The 20,946-nt window shown below is 42.0% G+C and overlaps 1 protein-coding gene across 1 annotated transcript; it reads left to right on the plus strand.

The window, feature by feature from the left end:
• The first annotated feature begins 9,840 nt into the window (after positions 1-9,840).
• LOC123989622 (progranulin-like) lies at positions 9,841-20,840 on the plus strand. Its single transcript, XM_046290738.1, has 14 exons — positions 9,841-9,855; positions 10,004-10,144; positions 10,397-10,430; positions 10,612-10,724; positions 13,079-13,214; positions 13,428-13,537; positions 14,061-14,190; positions 15,792-15,898; positions 16,160-16,411; positions 16,727-16,963; positions 17,274-17,543; positions 18,311-18,544; positions 18,673-18,930; positions 19,316-20,840. Exons 1-14 carry the CDS (start codon positions 9,841-9,843, stop codon positions 19,463-19,465), a joined length of 2,187 nt encoding a protein of 728 aa, XP_046146694.1. The 3' UTR covers positions 19,466-20,840.
• The last annotated feature ends 106 nt before the right edge of the window (positions 20,841-20,946 follow it).

Genomic DNA, 20,946 nt, shown 5'->3' on the forward strand with positions numbered 1-20,946 from the left:
TATTTTGTTTCTATTATTATAACAGTTTTCTGTGATTATGGATATGCACTCATGTTGACTTATATATTTGAACTTTCTTTTTCGCCCATGTCACGCCTTGGTCATTGTATTTTGTGTTTTCGTTATATGATTTGGTCAGGACAGGGTGTGACATGGGTTTATGTTGTTGTATTTCGTATTGGGGTTTTGTAATTATTGGGATTGCGGTTGAGTAGGGGTGTTGTATAGGCTTGGCTGCCTGAGGCGGTTCTCAATCAGAGTCAGGTGATTCTTGTTGTCTCTGATTGGGAACCGTATTTAGGCAGCCGGGGTTTCATTGTTTATTTCGTGGGTGATTGTTCCTGTCTCTGTGTAGTTTCACCAGATAGGCTGTAATTAGGTTTCACGTTCCGTTTGTTGTTTTGTATTTTGTATAGTTATTTCATGTGTCACTTTTTCCATTAAAGTCATGAGTAACCACCACGCTTGCATTTCGGTCCGACTCTCTTTCGACAAACGAAGAACGATGTTACAGCCCAGAGTACAAATTTTTGGATTTATTACTGTTAATATTATTGTTATTAATCAAATTTATTTATATAGCCCTTCGTACATCAGCTGATATCTCAAAGTGCTGTACAGAAACACAGCCTAAAACCCCAAACAGCAAACAATGCAGGTGTAAAAGCACGGTGGCTAGGAAAAACTCCCTAGAAAGGCCAAAACCTAGGAAGAAACCTAGAGAGGAACCGGGCTATGTGGGGTGGCCAGTCCTCTTCTGGCTGTGCCGGGTAGAGAGATAACCTTGAAACAGTATAATGAACAGTGTGATACAGTATAATGAACAGTGTGAAACAGTATAATGAACATAGAGAACAGTGTGATACAGTATAATGAACATAGAGAACAGTGTGATACAGTATAATGAACAGTGTGGTACAGTATAATGAACATAGAGAACAGTGTGATACAGTATAATGAACAGTGTGAAACAGTATAATGAACGTAGAGAACAGTGTGATAGTGTTATGAATGTAGAGAACAGTGTGATAGTGTTATGAATGTAGAGAACAGTGTGATACAGTATAATGAACAGTGTGATACAGTATAATGAACATAGAGAGCAGTGAAACAGTATAATGAACGTAGAGAACAGTGTGATACAGTATAATGAATGTAGAGAACAGTGTGATACAGTATAATGAACGTAGAGAACAGTGTGATACAGTATAATGAATGTAGAGAACAGTGTGATACAGTATAATGAATGTAGAGAACAGTGTGATACAGTATAATGAATGTATTATTACTAATGTACCTACATTCTTAAAAGCTAAATCAGAAAAAGTTTTTTTTAAATGTAGGAAAAGCCATAAGAGGGAAAAGCACGATGGAATGGAGGATTGAGGAATGGGTAGAGAGAACAGTAGAGGGCTCTGAAAACGATTATTGCTGAAATAACTACTTCCTTTTGTGATTAGAGTCTAATACCTCCTGTGGCACACATCAGAGGGCATGATAGGTCACCAAAAACTATTCTGAAGTGTGCCAGGCCTTGCAATTCCAAGATAGAAGGGGGGGGGGCGTTGGGGTTCAGCAGGCAAGAAAATAGCCTTGCCGAAATCCTCCCCCCTTCCAATTGCCTCAATTTTGAGTCAAAAACTTTGTCGAAAATTGTGAAGTTCCCCCAAAGAACTCCATTAACAATGGGGGTTCCTCGATGAACCCCATCTCCTAAGAAGTTATTTGAAGAACCTTTTGGGGCTGTTTTTCATTGTAAGTCGCTCTGGATAAGAGCGTCTGCTAAATGACTTAAATGTAAATGTAAGAACCCTAAGGTTCTTCTGGGATTTTTGAGGATCTTAGAAGAACTCCAGTTGAACCCTTAATTTTTGGAGTGTAGCTAACATATGAAATTATTTTAAGATGGTTGGATCATTTAGCAATTTGATTTTGAATTGTAGGACTCCTTTAGGTATATACATTTTTTGGGATAATATTTCAATTTAGCCCATAGGAATGCATTGAATAACCCATTCATAAATGGAGAAAAAAAGACAGTCAAAATGAAAAAGGTTTTGAAGTGTCTGTCTTATATCTAGGATATACACTGCTCAAAAAATAAAGGGAACACTTAAACAACACAATGTAACTCCAAGTCAATCACATTTCTGTGAAATCAAACTGTCCACTTAGGAAGCAACACTGATTGACAATAAATTTCACATGCTGTTATGCAAATGGTTGGACAACAGGTGGAAATTATAGGCAATTAGCAAGACACCCCCAATAAGGGAGTGGTTCTGCAGGTGGTGACCACAGACCACTTCTCAGTTCCTATGCTTCCTGGCTGTTGTTTGGTCACTTTTGAATGCTGGCGGTGCTTTCACTCTAGTGGTAGTATGAGACGGAGTCTACAACCCACACAAGTGGCTCAGGTAGTGCACCTCATGTGGCTGGAGTGTGTCAGCAGTTCCTGCAAGAGGAAGGCATTGATGCTATGGACTGGCCCGCCAGTTCCCCAGACCTGAATCCAATTGAGCACATCTGGGACATCATGTCTCGCTCCATCCACCAAGCCACGTTGCACCACAGACTGTCCAGGAGTTGGCGGATGCTTTAGTCCAGGTCTGGCCGAGTGCTGCAAGGAAATACCTAGTTAAGCTTCAGCTGGCCCAGAACAGAGCGGCATGTCTTGCTCTTCATTGTAATAATGGCTGTTATAAATACTATGTATGCCAGTCTCTCTTGGCTAAGAGTTGAGGAGAGACTAACTACATCACTTGTTCTTTTTATAAGAAATATTCATGTGTTGAAAATCCGAAATTGTTTGCATAGTCAACTTACACACAGCTCTGACACACACACTTACCCCACCAGACATGCCACCAGGGGTCTTTTCACAGTCCCCAAATTCAAGAAAGCGTACAGTATTATATAGAGCTATTTTTGCATGGAACTCCGTTCCATCTCATATTCCTCAAATAAACAGCAAACCTGTTTAAAAAAACAGATAAAGCAACACCTCATGGCACAGCACCTCTAACCTAATTGACCTAGATAGTTTGTGTGCAGTGGTGTAAAGTACTACTTAAGTCGTTTTTTCGGGTATCTGAACTTCAACTATTTATATTTTTCACAACGTTTACTTTTACTTCACTACATTCCTAAAGAAAATAATGTACTTTTTACATTTTCCCGACACCCAAAAGTACTCATTACATTTTGAATGCTTAGCAGGACAGGAAAATGGTCCGATTCACACACTTGTCAAAACAACATGCCTGGTCATCTCTACTGCCTCTAATCTGGCGGAGTCACTAAACATAAATGCTTTCTTTTGTAAATGATGTTTGAGTGTTGAAGTGCGCCCCTGGCAAGAAAATGGTTAGCTTAATATTAAGAATTTTAAATGATTTATACTTTATCATTTTTTAAACGTAACCTTTATTTAACTAGGCAAGTCAGAACAAGTTCTTATTTACAATGACAGGAGAACAGTGGGTTAACAGTCTTGTTCAGTGGCTGAACGACAGATGTTTACCTTGTCAGTTCCAGGATTCAATCCAGCAACCTTTCGGTTACTGGCCCAACGCTCTAACCACTACTACTTACGTATATTTTTCAATTACATGTATTATATTTCAAATTATATTTAAAACCAAATACTTTTAAGTAGTATTTTACTGAGTGACTTTCACTTTTACTTGAGTAATTTTCTATTATGGTATCTCCACTTTTACTCAAGTATGACAATTGGTTACTTTTTTCACCAGTTTGTGTGTATGTATTTATATGGAGGCTATGTGTGCCTTTAAAAAAATGCATGTAGTTCTGTCCTTGAGCTGTTCTTGTCTGTTAATGTTCTGTATTATGTCATGTTTCATGTTTTGTGTGGATCCCAGGAAGAGTAGCTGCTGCTTTTGCAACAGCTACCGTGGTCCTAATAAAATACCAAATAGCAATAAATAGGTGTGGTTTATTATTTAACTCTTTATTTTCGTTGCCACAAAACTACCTCCATTCTTCGATTCATTTGTATGGGTTACATCAGAGACTAGTGATAATTAAACCATGACATTGTGTGTTGGGGGGGTTCTCGGTTTAAACAGCTGTTTGAAGCTTTGTAAAACTATTTTGGGTGTTTTAGGTTCTCTTTCTGGCCGGCACGGGGGAAGGGCTTCAATAGCGGAGCGGAAACGGAAATCAGCTGTAGGCGAAGAATGGGCGCGTTCCAGGTCAGCTTCATTTAGCCCTGTCACGAAAGATTATCACCAAGTAAATAAATAACCCCAAATAGTTTATCTATGTCGTTTTCAATGAAAGCAAATGAAAATAAAGCATGGTGGGCAGAACAAGCAAAGAGGTGGGCAGAGCCAAGCATGAGCTAACGAGATCCTATTGGCGCATTCTAGCATGTATATTTCCGCTAGGGAATGCCTTCTCTGTTAAATGCCCTTGCACTCCTTGTAAACAACGCCATTTAAAGAAAATGTGGCAAAGGGTCACGTCTCTGTGCTGGCAGCTAGCTACTGTGCCTAGCCAGCTAGCTACTGTGCCTAGCCAGCTAGCTACTGTGCCTAGCCAGCTAGCTACTGTGCCTAGCCAGCTAGCTATTGGCTAGACAGGTGCGTTTACTCATCACCTGAATTCGTAACAAATTATTGCAATCTCCGCCTGCCTCAACACACACACGTTACGCTCAGTGGTTTATTTTATTTAAATGCGAGCTGTTAGAAGCTTTTTAAAACTATTTTGGGTGTTCTCGATTCTCTTTCTGCCGGTAAAGGGAGAGGGCTTCGATAGTGGAGCGGAAATGGAAGTAGCGAACCATACACCTAACCAGTGATTGGTCAGAAATCAGCTGTAGGCAAAGATTGGGCGCGTTCCAGGTCATCTTCATTTTAGCCCTGTTTTGAAAGATTGTCACATAACTAACCCAAAATAGTTCATCTATTTTGTTTTCAATGGGAGCAAATGAAGCATAGTGGGCAGAAAAACAAGGTGGGAAGAGCCAAGCGAGATCCTATTGGCACATTCTAGCATTTATTTTTCCGTTAAGGAACACCTTCTCTGTGATGTGCACAATAGCTCATTTCCCCTTGTGCTCCTTGTTATTAGATTTTTTTATTTATCCATTATTTTACCAGGTAAATTGACTGAGAACACATTGTCATTTGCAGCAATAACCTGGGGAATAGTTACAGAGGAAAGGGATGAATGAGCCAATTGTAAACTGGGGATTATTAGGTGACCGGGATGGTTTAAGGGCCAGATTGTGAATTTAGCCAGAACACCAGGGTTAACACCCCTACTCTCACAATAAGTGCCATTGGATCTTTAATGACCTCAGAGAGACAGGACACCCGTTTAACTTCCTATCCGAACGAATCACTGCCCTGGGGCATTGGGATATTTTTTTTATACCAGAGGAAAGAGTGCCTCCTACTGGCCCTCCAACACCACTTCCAGCAGCATCTGGTCACCCATCCAGGAACTGACCAGGACCAACCCTGCTTAGCTTCCATGCAAGCCAGTAGTGGTATGCAGGGTGGTATGCTGCTGGCTCCTGGTAAACAATGTCATTTTCAGAAACTTTGACAAAGTGTCATGTCTACATAACTTAGTGCACTATGTTCATAACCGATTATAGTTGTGGGAAGTAAAAACTGTATTGATATTGGGCTTTTCTTCAATTAGGTCTTTTTGGATTAGATTTTTATTATGATCCCCATTACAATTTACATACATTTTAAAATATTAACATGTAGTGTGTGTGATTGCATCTATCAGTTACACATATATTGTCAGTACCAAAATACACACAAAAAGTAGGACACATTGGGGAGATGCCTTGTGCCATGAGGTGTTGCTTTATCTGTTTTTTGAAACCAGTTTTGCTGTTCACTTGCGCTATATGATATGGAAGGGAGTTCCGTGAAATCATGGCTCTGTATAATACTGTACATTTCCATAAATGTGTGTGTCAGTGCTGTGTGTAAGTAAACAATTTGGAATTTCCAAAACATTCATGTTTCTTAGAAAAACAAGAAGCGATACAGGAGTCAGTCTTTCCTCAACTCTTAGCCAAGAGAGACTGGCATGCATATTATTGATATTAGCCCTCTGATTACAATGAAGAGCAAAACATGCCACTCTGTTCTGGGCCAGCTGCAACTTTACTAGGTCCTTCTTTGCAGCTCTTGACCATATGACTGGATAATAATTAAGATAAGATAAAACTAGAACCTGCAGGACTTGCTTTGTGGAGTGTGGTGTCAAAAAAGCAGAGCATCTCTTTATCACGGACAGACCTCTCCACATCTTTACAACCATTGAATCAATATGTTTTGACAATGACAGCTTACTATCTTAGGTAACACCAAGTAATTTAGTCTCCTAAACTGGGTCAACAGCCACACCAGATTCAGCGGAGGTCTCGAATTTAGGGAATTATTTGTACCAAATAAAATGCTCTTAGTTTTAGAGATGTTCAGGACCAGTTTATTACTGGCAACCCATTCTAAAACTGACTGCAAAACTTTGTTAAGGGTTGTAGTGATTTCACTAGCTGTCTTTCATCCCAATTACACTCAAACCAATTTGCCTGCTGTGCCTCCAGGGGTGTTTGATGATGCGATACTGGTGATGCAGAACAATATCTACGAACATTTAGAAAAGGCAAATAGCCTAGTGAAAATTGTATTGATTGACTTCAGTAGCGCGTTTAAGATCATCCATCCACACCTACTAGTGGATAAGCTGGTAAATTTGGGTGTCAACGCTCTACTGATCAAGTGGATTAATCGTTACCTTGTGAACTGTACTCAACAAGTGAAGTTTAACTCCACAATCTCTACATCTAGATTGGTGAATAAGGGAGCCCCTCAAGGTTGGGTCCTTTACCGATATTGTACACACTGTATACAAATGATTGTCAAGCCTTTGACGCAGCCCACACATTTTTAGTATGCAGATGACACAGCTGTTGTGGATTTGCTCCACCCAGACCAAGTCTCTCTTCAAGGTTTTGACATAGAAATTGTCAAATTCATCCAGTGGTAGATAACTTTCTTGAAATAAACGCTGAGAAAACAAAAGAGATGGAAATGGATTTCAGAAGGAACAACACCACTAACCCCTACAAAGATCAATAGGGAATCGGTCATTAGAGTGACCACACATAAGTACTGGTAATCTAAATAGACAATAAACTGAAATTCAATTATTGTGCCTTTGCAAAGATAAAGAAACTGCAACAGAGAATGATTTTTTTCATGTCGACCGCCACATCTTACAAATGTTCTATAAATCTGTCCTGCAGAGTGTGCTGTCCTTTGGTCTGATATGCGTGTTTGGAAACATGCGAGTGCAAGACCAAGTCAAGCTTCAGCGCTTGATTAAGACGACTGGAAGGATAATTTGTATAGATCAAGAATCAGCCACCAACATGTACACAAAACTCATCCTCCTAAAACTTAAAAGCATTTTACAGGACAGTACTCATCCCCTGCACTCAAAACTCAGTCACAGCAGCAGCCGAACAAGGGGAAAGAGACTTCTTCAAAAGACAATTAAAACAGATAGATATGGGGACTCTTTTATTTCAACAGCCATTAGGCTGTATAATACATAGTCTGTTGGTCCCTTGAGTATACACCATAATGCACGTTCACTTTTGTGTAGCTGTGGCACTTTGATTGGATTCTGTTGTGTAGTTTCTGTGTTTTCATGGTTTATGTCCTGTCTTTTTGAGCACATTACCCAATGAATTTCCCCCTGGTGGAATAATACAATTGATCTGAATCTGTGGTTGCTGGCACGTATAGGGTTGAATCATCAGCATGCCTTGACACACAGGCTTGTTTAATGCCAGTGGCAGGTCATTGGTAAATAGAAAAGAGTAGAGGGCCAAGAGAGCTGTCCTGCGATACACCACACTTTACATGTTTAACATTAGAGAAGCTTCCATAAAATAAAACCTTCTGTTTTCTATTAGATAGATAGCTCTGAATCCACGATATGACAGAGGTTAAAAAGTCATAACACATTAAATCCATACGTAGAATGTATGCACACATGACTGTAAGTCGCTTTGGATAAAAGCGTCTGCTAAATGGCATATATATAAATCTGTAGAATGTCGGCCCAGTTCCATCTCACTCCAAACTCTCCCACTGCCAGTCACTGGGCTTCCTCTCCTCACTATATTTGGAGGGGAATGGACATCCCAAACTGATGCTTCTGATTTATACATGTGGTGAAACGTGTCTCTTTGTATTGTTAAGTGACTGTCCCTATTGTTAAGTGACTGTCCCACTGGATGTCATAAGGTGAATGCACCAATTTGTAAGTCGCTCTGGATAAGAGCGTCTGCTAAATGACTTAAATGTAAATGTAAATGTTCTATCTGTGTTATTCATGTACCAATTTGGTACGGTTTTATCAACGCTTGGTTAGTTACAGTATTGACCAATACATTTAACAATAATGTATTATATTGATGTAGTTCCTTGCTGAGAAGTCAGTGCTACAGGTTCCCCAACTTTGAGAGAAAAACATGACAGTTAATGGGCGGTTCCGATACTTTGACGTTGCTGACGCCTAACAGATCTTACAACGCCTGGATAGGTATTTTAACTATCAGCTAACCACATCATATGTCGTAGCCATTTGTCATTCGATGACACAGTCAACGTTGGTTGCTGCGTCGCCTCGCTCCCCAGCAGGACGACGGATAACGATTTGGAACCAGGCCCGTGGTCACACGGTGCGCGTATCTTGTTTTCAGAAAAAAGCCGAAGTCACCCCAGATCGCAAAATACTCCCAACGTCGCTTCGAATGAATGATAATTTAACAAGTCTGAACTTGTACATCGCACACGAAGGTAGATAACACATTTCATACATTTTTGTCGGGTGTCACGCCTGACCAATTGAGTTTGCTTAACTTGCTAGCTAATATGCTACTAGCCACTGCCAGCTATCTGACGTTCGCTAGCGACAACTGTCAGCGCTGTCATTCATTGTTGTTGTGATCGTCTGATAATGGCGTAATGTTACTCTTGTTTTCTTTCATCTTTTAGAAGGCTAACTTTTATATGACGATATTCCCTCATAAGCCCTCTTCTCAGACTCTCTGGCAATGGTAAGATATTCCCCTCTAACACTTTGTTGAAACTAAATTAAAAGCATTGTAGTAGTATTAAAATCAAATGTTTTATTATTCACGTGCGCCGAATATAACAGGTGAAATGCTTACATCGAAATGCTTACTTACGAGCCCCTAACCAACAATTACGTTTAAATGAAAAAATAATAAGAACAACAAATACATTTTAACAAGTAATTAAATAGCTGCAGTAAAATAACAATCGCGAGACTATATACAGGGGGGTGTTACCGGTACAGAGTCAATGTGCGGGGGGCACCGGTTAGTCGAGGTAATATGTCATATGTGCGATTTCTTGATTAAATGAGGTTACTGCAGGACATATTGACGGTCCAGCAGACCCCGCTTTGAGCACCATAGTATTAAATAAGTATTGTAGCTTAGTTAGTTAGCAAGCTACAGTACTTATTTGGAATGAGTTGGATGTGCTAAAAGTCCATTCTGATAACATTTTAGCAATCATGTTTCTCGAAATGGCTGACTAGGCTAGAGTGAGTGAGTGAAGTAGTCCATTTCAGGTTCATAAGTCCCCAGATGACATACTATCTATTGCGGTTTTGTGTAGATAAAGACTTAAATATTGTAGTTTAAATGTTCTAGTGTGATCCAGCCAACACATATATTTGCCTAGAAAGGACATGAACCTCAGAGCAAATGTATGGAGTTAAGCACAGACTTCTGCATTCCTAATGTGGGTGAACCCAGTAGGCTTACAGCTGAAACATTGATCATCCTGTGCTCAACGTTATTCACCACCACCCACCTATTGACATAGCATCATCAAACAAATGAAGAAACATGTCTCAAACACACATAAGCACACAGTCTCAGGTTTTCTTCATCTCTCCTCAGACTGTGCAGATAGGGGTGGCGTGTCTGGCTCTGCTAGGCCTGACCTCAGCCCTGATTTGTCCCGACGGTGGGATGTGTGCAGAGGGGAACACCTGCTGCAAGACACCCAGCGGTGGATATGGCTGCTGTCCACTACCGAATGTAAGTGACTAGTCTCTGGTCTAAAGTTTGTTTGTGTGATTGCTTGATGAAATGAGGTCACTGCAGGACATATTGACGGTCCAGCAGACCCCGCTTTGAATCGTACCCATAGTGTGAAACATGACGCTGTTTTAAATCCCGTCTCCAGGCGGAGTGCTGCTCGGACCACCTGCATTGCTGTTATGAGGGGACAGCGTGTGATTTAGTGCACTCCAAGTGCCTTAATAAAACCGTCTCTCTGCCGTGGGTCAGAAGAGTTCCTGCCAAACGCCTAATCGGCCCCCTGGTAAAGGAAATACAACCATATCCATATATCTGTGTATCTCTGTCTATTATAATCTATTGTGTCTGTTTTGTCTTCATTTTATCAAGTCTATTCATTCATGGTAATTAACTTTGTTGCCTGAATAAATGTAACACATGTTTCAAACTCGCTCATTGATATGCGTTGCCTTTCACTCCTTTAGATGCTGGAGGAGTGAAGGCAGTCATTTGTCCCGACGGCGAGGCCGAGTGTCCAGAGGACACCACCTGCTGTGAACTCCCAGGCGGTTCCTGGGGCTGCTGTCCCCTGGCCAAGGTATGTTACATACTTTTCCATAAGGCCTATTCCATATTTGGTAGTTCTCATTGGGTGACATTTTGAGTATAAAATTGCGTTGATCAAAAATCTGTAGGTAAATAATACCGTAGTGTTTTGCATATTTGATTGCTGTCAAAATGAGGCTCCTTGCGTTTAACTGCTGCCTCAGGACCATTCTTTCTTCCTGTGGTTGTACAATATACACCACTGTAATGTGTTGAAACAATGTTTCAGTTGATTCTGCAACTGTCAACACTGCGCACTAAAATACCATAGGGACCTTTATTGAAATTATTGATTCATCTGCACATTCTAAGTTCCTCTGGTCTTCTTGAGCATGATAATAAAATGGTAAGCTTGGCTTCAGCTATTAACAGAGTAAGCCTTTGTTTAGAAAGTGACTTGACCTGACTACTATGCAGCAGATTAGACATAGTTAATGAAGCTAGTCCCCTTGATGGCTGGAGGGGTTTTTCACTAATCAGAAACATGGAGCTGGTTACAATATGTGAAAATGTAATATGTTTTTTTACTTCCTTTTTATGTAGTATTTGCAAATGTGTGCACACTGACCCTTGCCTTGTGAAATACTCCCTTGGTCTCTGAATTTTGCTGGTAAATATTTGATTGTAATGGTTAACACTCCAGAATAGGGAGCAAAATGCTACTTCAGCCTAGGGTATTAATACTTTGAAACCGTGCTTGTGCCAGTTGGCAAGTGTATTTGAGTTGACTTGGGTGTGCATATACACCGAGATGGGCAGTCGGCCTATTTCTTTTAGCTTCATGTATTTGAAATAGGTCTTTGAATTACTTTTGAGTATTTAGTCATATGTAGTTGAAGGTCTTGGGGGAAAAAATCATCATGTCATTTGGAACAAGATGCTTCAGAGAATGGTGTTTTGTATTTCAAAATACTTTACTACCATTTTATTTAGAATTTTTATATAGCGGTTCACAGTTTTGTGACCCTATGTCAACTTGACCCCACATTTCTAAGGCAGGACGTCCTGGAATGGGTTTGCCTGAGAGAGGGGCCCAAGCCCTGGATCATTTTTTGTGGATGTTCCAGTGTTTCAATACAATGGGTTTGATGTGACCCACACATAGTCTCTACTCCATACCCACATGTGGGGCTGTTTTGTTCTTGTTTCAATTAGTGCCAGTCAATGGGCTTTGACTTTCAGTCTCTCTAGCATGGGTATTTGTCTGTTCAACGACACTCTTATCATACACGCGTTGCAGGAACCTGGTGCGCATATCATTAGCTTTGTGCTCGAAATCTATGTCTTTACTACAGTTATGTAGGAGTCTCAGGAATTGACCCACCGTTATGTTCCACTTAAGGTGTACCGGATGGTTACTGGTTGCATGTAAAAGTTTATTCCTACTCTACCATCTCCCCCAAGAAGCAAACTCCAACTTGTTTTCTTTATTTTGTGAATTGTAAGATCCAAGAAGTCTATTTTCTACCGACTTCTTCTTCTCTCTGCTGTAAATTTGAAATTGAGGTCAGATAAGTTAATATAAGAAATTAAGGAGAACATCAGTACTGCTCCATACCAGTAGGATGTCGTCTATGTATCTTTTACAAAGGGCGACGTTCTGAAAATATGGGTTAAATTAAGGTCTCGTTGTCGTAACCGGCCGCGACCGGGAGGTCCGTGGGGCGACGCACAATTGGCCTAGCATCGTCCGGGTTAGGGAGGGATTGGTCGGTAGGGATGTCCTTCTCTCATCGCGCACCAGTGACTCCTGTGGGGGGCCGGGCGCAGTGCGCGCTAACCAAGGTTTCCAGGTGCACAGTGTTTCCTCCGACACATTGGTGCGGCTGGCTTCCGGGTTGGATGCGCGATGTGTTAAGAAGCAGTGCGGCTTGGTTGGGTCGTGTATCGGAGGACGCATGACTTTCAACCTTCGTCTCTCCCGAGCCCGTACGGGAGTTGTAGCGATGAGACAAGATAGTAGCTACTACAACAATTGGATACCACGAAATTGGGGAGAAAAAAAAATATATATATTGTGTTAGGTTTGGCTTTTGAAGCCAATAGTCGCTAACCAGGGGTGGGATAATGTCAACGTTGTGCTGTTTAGATAGTAGTTGGGAGCTTTCTGTGTCTGATATATATATATATATATGAAGGTCTCGTTCCAGTGTACCATAATACATTCACATAGTGAATGCAGCTCACATTGTTGTACCCCGAATCTGTTGGTGGAAGCTGCCAGCCTATTGGAAGTAATTTGATGTGAGGGCAAGCCCTTTTTGTAATTGTTAAGCTCCTTTCCTTTGTTTGCTGAAGCGTGAATGCCCACCTAAACGAATTCTAAACCTTGTCTTCTCTCTCAAGGCGGTGTGCTGTGAGGACAAGATGCACTGCTGTCCAGAGAGCACCAAATGTGACCTAGCCCACTCCAAGTGTGTGTCGCCCACCCTGGACACGTTCCCAATGAGGGAGAAAGTACCTGCAAGAAAGAGGCAGTCAGGTACTGAAGGGACAGATGGAAATAAACTACAAGATCACCAGGAAGTTGTTTTTGAATTATATTCCAGGGTTGTGTTCATTAGGGCACACAAAGGAAAACGTAAAAATAAATATTTTGTTTCTTAATGGGAAAAGTCCACAGTCCCTTCCTTTTTCTGTTTTCTTCAATTTGGTGCCCAATGAACACAACACAGTTCTCTTCCTGGTGTCTCAGTAGCTGTTGGACGAGCAGTGACCTGCCCAGGTGGTAAGAGCTTGTGCCCAGACGGAACCACATGTTGCCTGCTGGCCAGTGGAGACTTCGGCTGCTGCCCCTACCCTGAGGTGAGTGGAGCTGGTGCTGGGTCATTTAAACAATAAGGCATGAGGAGGTGTGGTATATGGTAATATAGTAATATTATATGGTAATATACCACAGCTAAGGCTCGTTCTTACGCTCGACGCAACGCTGAGTGTCTGGATACAGCCCTTAGCCTTGGTATATTGGCGATATACCACAAACCCCCAAAGTGCCATAATGTTAGTATAAACTGGTTACCAATGTAATTAGAGCAGTAGAAATAAATGTTCTGATATACGATGGCTGTCAGCCAATCAGCATTCAGAGCTCAAACCACCCCGTTTATAATTCATAGTAGATCCTGGGTCACACAATCTTAAGCCATTTTGTTCAGCTGTGTGTTGCACAATGTGTGTTACACACAGGCGGATGTGTAGTAACTGTCAGTCACATATGTCTTGGTCTAAGAAAAAGTGTTTCAATGTGAGGAAAGTGAAGCTAAAGGGAGATGTAGAGATTGAACTTTTAAAAACTGATGTACTGTTTTAAATCATGTGTTCTGTACAGGCTGTGTGCTGTTTTGACAAAATCCACTGTTGCCCTGGCAACACAACCTGTGACCTGGAGCATGAGATGTGCACTTCCCCCAATACACAGACTCCATTGGCCAAGAAGATCCCTGCAATTCCCAACGATGGTGAGGCACCAACCACTTCTTACCCTAATCCCTGGCTACTGGGATGTTACTAATTGAGTTTGTAGTGTAAGCGTGTAACTTTCCAGTGGAATGAGGGGTTACAGTGCATTCGGAAAATATTCAGACCCCTTCACTTTTTCCACATTTTGTTACGTTACAGCATTCTAAAATTGATTAAATAAAAAATCCTCGTCAATCTACACACAATAATAACCCATAATGTAAAAGCGAAAATAGGTTTTTAATTTTTTGGGGCAAATTTAATACAAATTACAAACAGAAATATGTTATTTACATAATTATTCAGACCCTTTGTTAGGGGTGGCAGGGTAGCCTAGTGGTTAGAGCGTTGGACTAGCAACCGAAAGGTTGCAAGTTCGAATACCCGAGCTGGCAAGGTTCAAATCTGTCAAATCTGTCGTTCTGCCCCTGAACCCACTGTTCCTAGGCCGTCATTGAAAATAAGAATTTGTTCTTAACTGACTTGCCAAAATAAATAAAGATAAAATAAATTATGAGACTCGATATTGAGCTCCGGTGCATCCTGTTTCCATTGGTCGTCCTTGATGTTTCTACAACTTGATTGAAGTCCACCTGTGGTAAATTCAATTGATTGGACATGATTTTGAAAGGCACCCAAGCAACAGGTCTCACTGTTGACAGTGCATGTCAGAGCAAAAATGAAGCCATGAGGGTGAAGGAATTGTCCGTAGAGCTCCGAGACAGGATTGTGTCGGCACAGATCTGGGGAAGGGTACTCAAAACATTTATGCAGCGTTGAAGGTCCCCAAGAACACAGTTGGATCATTTTTTAAAAGGAAGAAGTTTGGAACCACCAAGACTCTTCCTAGAGCCGGCCGCCCGGCCAAACTGAGCAATCAGGGGAGAACGGCCTTGGTCAGGGTGGTGACCAAGAAACTGATAGTCACTCTGACAGAGCTTCAGAGTTGCTCTGTTCAGATGGGAGAACCTTCCAAAAGGACAGCCATCTCCGCAGCACTCCACCAATCAGGCCTTTATGGTAGAGTGGCCAGACGGAAGCCACTCCTAAGTAAAAGGCACATGACAGCCCGCTTGGAGTTTGCCAAAAGGCATCTAAAGGACGCAGACCATGAGACAAAATTCTCTGGACTGATGAAATCAAGATTGAACTTGTTTGCCTGAAAGCCAAGAGTCACGTCTGGAGGAAACCTGGCACCATCCCTATGGTGTGGCGTGGTGGTGGTGGCAGCATCATGCCGTGGGGATGTTTTTCAGTGGCAGGGACTGGGAGATTAGTCAGGATCGAGGGAAAGATGAACGGAGCAAAGTGCAGAGATATCCTTGCTGGAAACCTGCTCAGGACCTCAGACTGGGGCAAAGGTTCACCTTCCAACAGGACAACGATCCAACAGGCTGTAACGTAACACAATCAATCAAACATTAGCACGTGATGTTAACATCAATTTGCAACCGACTATCAAAGTCGGGCTATTCAAGATAGACGGCTGCATAGTGACCAATGGAATGAAGGTTTATATTTGGGCAGATCTGTTGCTATTCTGCATCTCGCCAGAGGTGTCAAATCCATACGTTAACATGTGAAGGTCTGTGTCCTCCAGTCAATGCTGTCAATGCTGTGCCCTGCAACGACTCCGTGGCCTGTGCTGATGGGAGTACGTGCTGTAAATCACTAGATGGAGAATGGGTCTGCTGCCCCCTGCCCAAGGTACTGTGTGTGTGTGTGAGAGAGTCAGTCCGTTATAATTTCTATCACACTTGACAGTAGAGCTCAGCCCTTGAGACTCGCGTGATTATGAAATCTTGCGTAATTCCCTTTATTCATGTTGCAAGTGTTGCCATTCTTTTACGGTCGGTGGTGTTAAATTTGTCCTGTAACGTTAAAGATATGTGAACAGAAACACTATATAAACTGTGGACTCTTCTGAACCAGCGAACCCCACACTGATTCCTTTGAGCTCCCCCACAGGCTGTGTGTTGTGATGACCATCTCCACTGCTGCCCCCACGGGACCATCTGTAACCTGGCAGAGAGTACGTGTGATGACCCCTCCTCGGGCTCTGCCCTGGTTCCCATGCTGGACAAGGTGCCCGCCTTCAGCTACGTGTCGGAGGAGAAGCCGCTGCCCAACAGCAAATGTGATGAGTCCACATCGTGTCCAGGCCAATCCACGTGCTGCAAGACCACCACGGGAAACTGGGCCTGCTGCCCCCTGCCCAATGTACGGCCATTTCCACATATACCCCCATTGACTTGTTCCTTGCTAAGTTAAGGGTCTAACCTTTAGGCAACTTTACCTTAGGTTGAATCTAATTTGAATGATGTCAATGTTAAATTCTACTCTGGAAGTAACTAGACATGAAATTGAATTTTCTCGACTCTAATAATTGAAAACCACAACTGTCCCTGTACATGAGTAGTCTTTTTATTCCAGTCACCTCAGTAAGTAATTTCATTAAATTAGAGGCAAATAAGCATTGCGTTTTTGCCTAATTTATCTCAGTGATAACAAGCCTGTGCGTTCTGTGTCCTTCAGGCGATGTGTTGCAACGACCACCTCCACTGCTGCCCCCACGGCACCGTGTGTAACCTGGAGGCCAGTACCTGTGATGATCCCTCAGGCTTCACCATGCCGTGGGTCGCCAAGGTGCCAGCCCTCGCCACCCAGACACCACTGGCCACTGAGAAGTGTGACGAACAGACCATGTGCCCCAGGGGCACCACCTGCTGCAGGCAGAACTCGGGACAGTCGGCATGCTGTCCTCTACCTCATGTGAGTTTAACTTTCCCATTCAATGACTCCCTTCATAGAGACTGAGATGAATTGAAGACTTGTGTATAATTCTGGAGAAACGTTGTTTTTCGACTTCAGGCCCAGGGTGTGTGTTACAGAAGTGTCCTAAGCTGCCATATCTTATGTTTTCTCACTTTAAGATACTAGATACTGTAGATTAGGGCCAATATTCATAGTGTCTCAACATGCCTACTCTTTATGAATACCGGCGCAGATTTGTTGTGGTTACAAAACAAGGTGCTCTTAAGTAGAAGTTCCGCATTGCAATAATGTTATTGTTGCCCCTTAGGCGGTGTGCTGCGATGACCACGAGCACTGCTGCCCTAAAGGCTACACATGTAACGTGGCCGAACAGACCTGTGACAAGCCCGGGCTCCTCAGCCTGCCCTGGGTCCCCAAGCTGCCAGGCCTGCCACTGCACAGAGGGCTTCCCCAGGCCAGTGCCCCCTCCGTCCACCCAGTCAAGAACATGTGTGACCCCCACACCAGCTGCCCCAAAGATACCACCTGCTGCTTTGTGAAAAAGGCTGGCAAGTGGGGGTGCTGCCCCTTACCCAAGGTAAGGAGTTTACTATGGATCCTTTACCTGTGGCAACCTTTTCAAAATATTATTATTTATGATGAACAAGGCAATTGGAAGTTGTCGCTATTTTACATAACAGAAAATTACCACATAGTTGAAGTTCTGAAAATAGTATTTGGGGTTACTCACTCATCTTTACTCCTTGTGGAGCGTACGGCCCAGTACATCACTGGGGCCAAGCTTCCTGCCATCCAGGACCTCTATACTAGAGGAAAGGAGGAAAGCTCAAAAACTAGTCAGACTCCAGTCACCCAAGTGATGACCTGTTTTCTCTGCTACCTAAGACCAAAATGCTCCTTAACAGCTTTTACTACCAAGCCATAAGACTGCTGAACAATTAATCAAATGATCACTGGACTATTTACATTGACCCCCGCCCATTTGTGTTTACACTGCTGCTACTCACTTTATTATCTATGCATAGTCACTTCACCCCTACCTACATGTACAAATGACCTCAACTAACCTGTACCCATTGACTCAGTACCGCTACCTATAAATAGCCTCGTTGTTATTTTATTGTTACTTTTTATCATTTTTAACTTTTGTTTATTTGGTAAATATTTTCTTAACTCTTTTTTGAACTGCACTGTTGGTTACGGGCTTGTAAGTAAGCATTTCATGCTAAGGTCTACACTTGTATTCGGCACATGTGACAAAGTTTTATTTGAAATGATGTGGTAAAATGGTGATTACACGGTAGTAATCTCTGTATAACCTCAGTGTAAGGTTCTTCTCCCCAGGCGGTGTGCTGTGCCGACGGAGACCACTGCTGCCCCAGCGGCTACAGCTGTGACGACCAAAAGACCTGCTGCACTAAGGGCCGCCTGACCATCCCCTGGTACCGCAAGGAGAAGGCCCTGACTGTGGGAGCCATGTTGAAAGACGTCAAGTGTGACAACAAGAGCAGCTGTGCCTCTAGGACCACCTGCTGCAAGCTGTCCACAGAAGAATGGGGCTGCTGTCCTCTGGTCAAGGTGCGTCTCTATTGACTTTCTGTGATAATGGGTAGGATTTATATAGTACACACACTTTGTATAATTGGGACACTTTCCTTCCTTCTCTCTTTCTTTTTCTCTCTCTTTTTATTTGCCTCTATCCACAGGCTGTTTGCTGTACAGACCACGAGCACTGCTGCCCACAGGGCTACAGCTGCAACATGCAGACTGGGACCTGTGAGAAACCGGTAGAGGGTGTTCTCCCCCATACGATTCCCCAGACAAAGGTGTCAGAGTCCCAGCAGAGAGCAGCGGAGGCGGGGATAGATGTGAAGTGTGACGGTGCTGGAGAGTACAGCTGTCCCAATCTGCAGACATGCTGCAAGACCTCCCCCACAGAATGGTCCTGCTGCCCCGAACCAAAGGTAGCGAGCGATATGGCGTCTTTGAATATTAACTTGACATATGTAACTTTGGATTTTGACCGTAAAGTGCCATTCAATTTTTTTATACAACGTTCTGCCCATTTAGGCGGTAACATGCCCGTCAATTCAAGTGAATAGGCCTCCAATATGTGGGCGGTAAATGCATAAAAATACAAAAACAACATGCTTACATGCCCCCATCACTTCCATTGATTGTTAGCTTGTTGTGGATAAAATATGCTGACGTTTGTGGTGGTTGTTTAAAGAGAACCTACCATGGATTACAGTTTCTCCCGACCCATAGACTACTTTCAGGGTGAGGAACCATCTAACATCAAGTTGAAAAATCTTGAACTACTCCTTTAAACTCGCTTTCTCTTCACAGGCAGTATGCTGTGCAGACGCCAAGCACTGCTGCCCCATGGGATACACATGCAACCTAGGGCAGGGAGGCTGCTCCCAGCAGGCTGAGTTGACCTGGGATATTTTCTTCACTCACAACAAAAAGAGAGACTTTGTTCCTTTTGGACTCTGAGCCAATCAGGAGCAGCACTGATCTGATGTTCCTCCCTCCAGCACACTTACCTACCTGCAGAACATGCCATAGGAGGAACACGACCTTATGGACAAGGGACTGAATATTTTGTATTTTTCTCTTTTCTTTTCTTTTTTACCTGATTTTTATTTGGGGTAGAACCAGGAAATAGAAATGTTTGAAAATTCAGCATCTCCACCCAATGTCCATCCAGAAGTGTTTTTTTTTTATGCAGCTAGCTTCTCCGTTTATCCTTAATGTCTTTTAGATTTACGTTTAGTTACTGCTGCCCCAGATCATGCCATTTTATATAGCCTCTTGTTGGAACTGCTTTGAGACGCATCAAACTGCTTTGAGACGCATCAAAAATGTATTTCTATACCAAACTCTTAAGAACACAGCTACATAGTATAAGGAAGGTGATTTTCATGTTTTGTTGATGCAGGGCACAACCTAGCATTAGTAAGTGACTGTTAGTTTATTGCCTGGAAGTACTTATATAGCCATTGATCATCCGACAGTGTTAATGTAATTTTTTTTTAAATCGCGATTTTATGTATGTTATGGCTGCTGGTTCTTTACTTTCTGTGAAGTGAGGATCGAGATGGATGGTCCAACCTCTGACAGTTTTCTGTCATTTTAAACTTAGAATGCTGTCACTCAAACCCATCAAGTCATAGACATTTTCTTAAATGTGTAATTTCCATCGATCGATCTACATACATCTTTATAATCATATAGTTGGAATACATTACAATCAGTTGCATACAATTTATTTAAAGCAACTTTTTAATCAGTCATTTTATCTTGATGTCATAATACTTATTGTTGATCACTATTGTGATCGATACAAATTATCATAAATAACTTTATTTAAACAGGATTGTGCCCATAGAGATATTATTCTAATTCCTAATTCTATGGTTGTGCCTTTTTTGATTTTCAGTATAGGAATTACTGGTAAACCCAGTTAATTGATTTCCTCATGAAATTTGTGGTGCTTTTACAAAAGTGATTAGACGTCCCTATTTCATAGTACGTCTAGTTTATTGGAATTATGTATGATTGTTTTGCACAATGTTAGTTGATATCAAAATGTACACAAATCTACACCAAACATTCTGTTCTTATTTCTTTTTAATTAAAAAAAGAAATTCCTTCTAAAAGACATTGAAGAGAGGGTGAATTTACATCACTGATAAGTGTATGCAAACTGAGGTGAAATATCTTTAATATATTTCATCGTTTTCGTTTGAAAAACAACCATTTCGGGTGTATTTGTGGCATTGTAGGGCGGTGCACATTTGACCCAGCGTCGTCCGGGTTTGGCCAGTGTAGGCCGTCATTGTAAATAAAAATGTGTTCTTAACTGACATGCCTAGTTTATTTGTTTTTTCAATTATTGTGATTTTGTACTATATATAACTCCATTGGGGGCTAGTCCTTTTCCAGTCATTCATGTGTGAATGGATTATCTGACA

The sequence above is a fragment of the Oncorhynchus gorbuscha genome, linkage group LG11 (assembly GCF_021184085.1).
Source record: "Oncorhynchus gorbuscha isolate QuinsamMale2020 ecotype Even-year linkage group LG11, OgorEven_v1.0, whole genome shotgun sequence".
In the NCBI taxonomy this organism is placed as follows: Eukaryota; Metazoa; Chordata; class Actinopteri; order Salmoniformes; family Salmonidae; genus Oncorhynchus; species Oncorhynchus gorbuscha.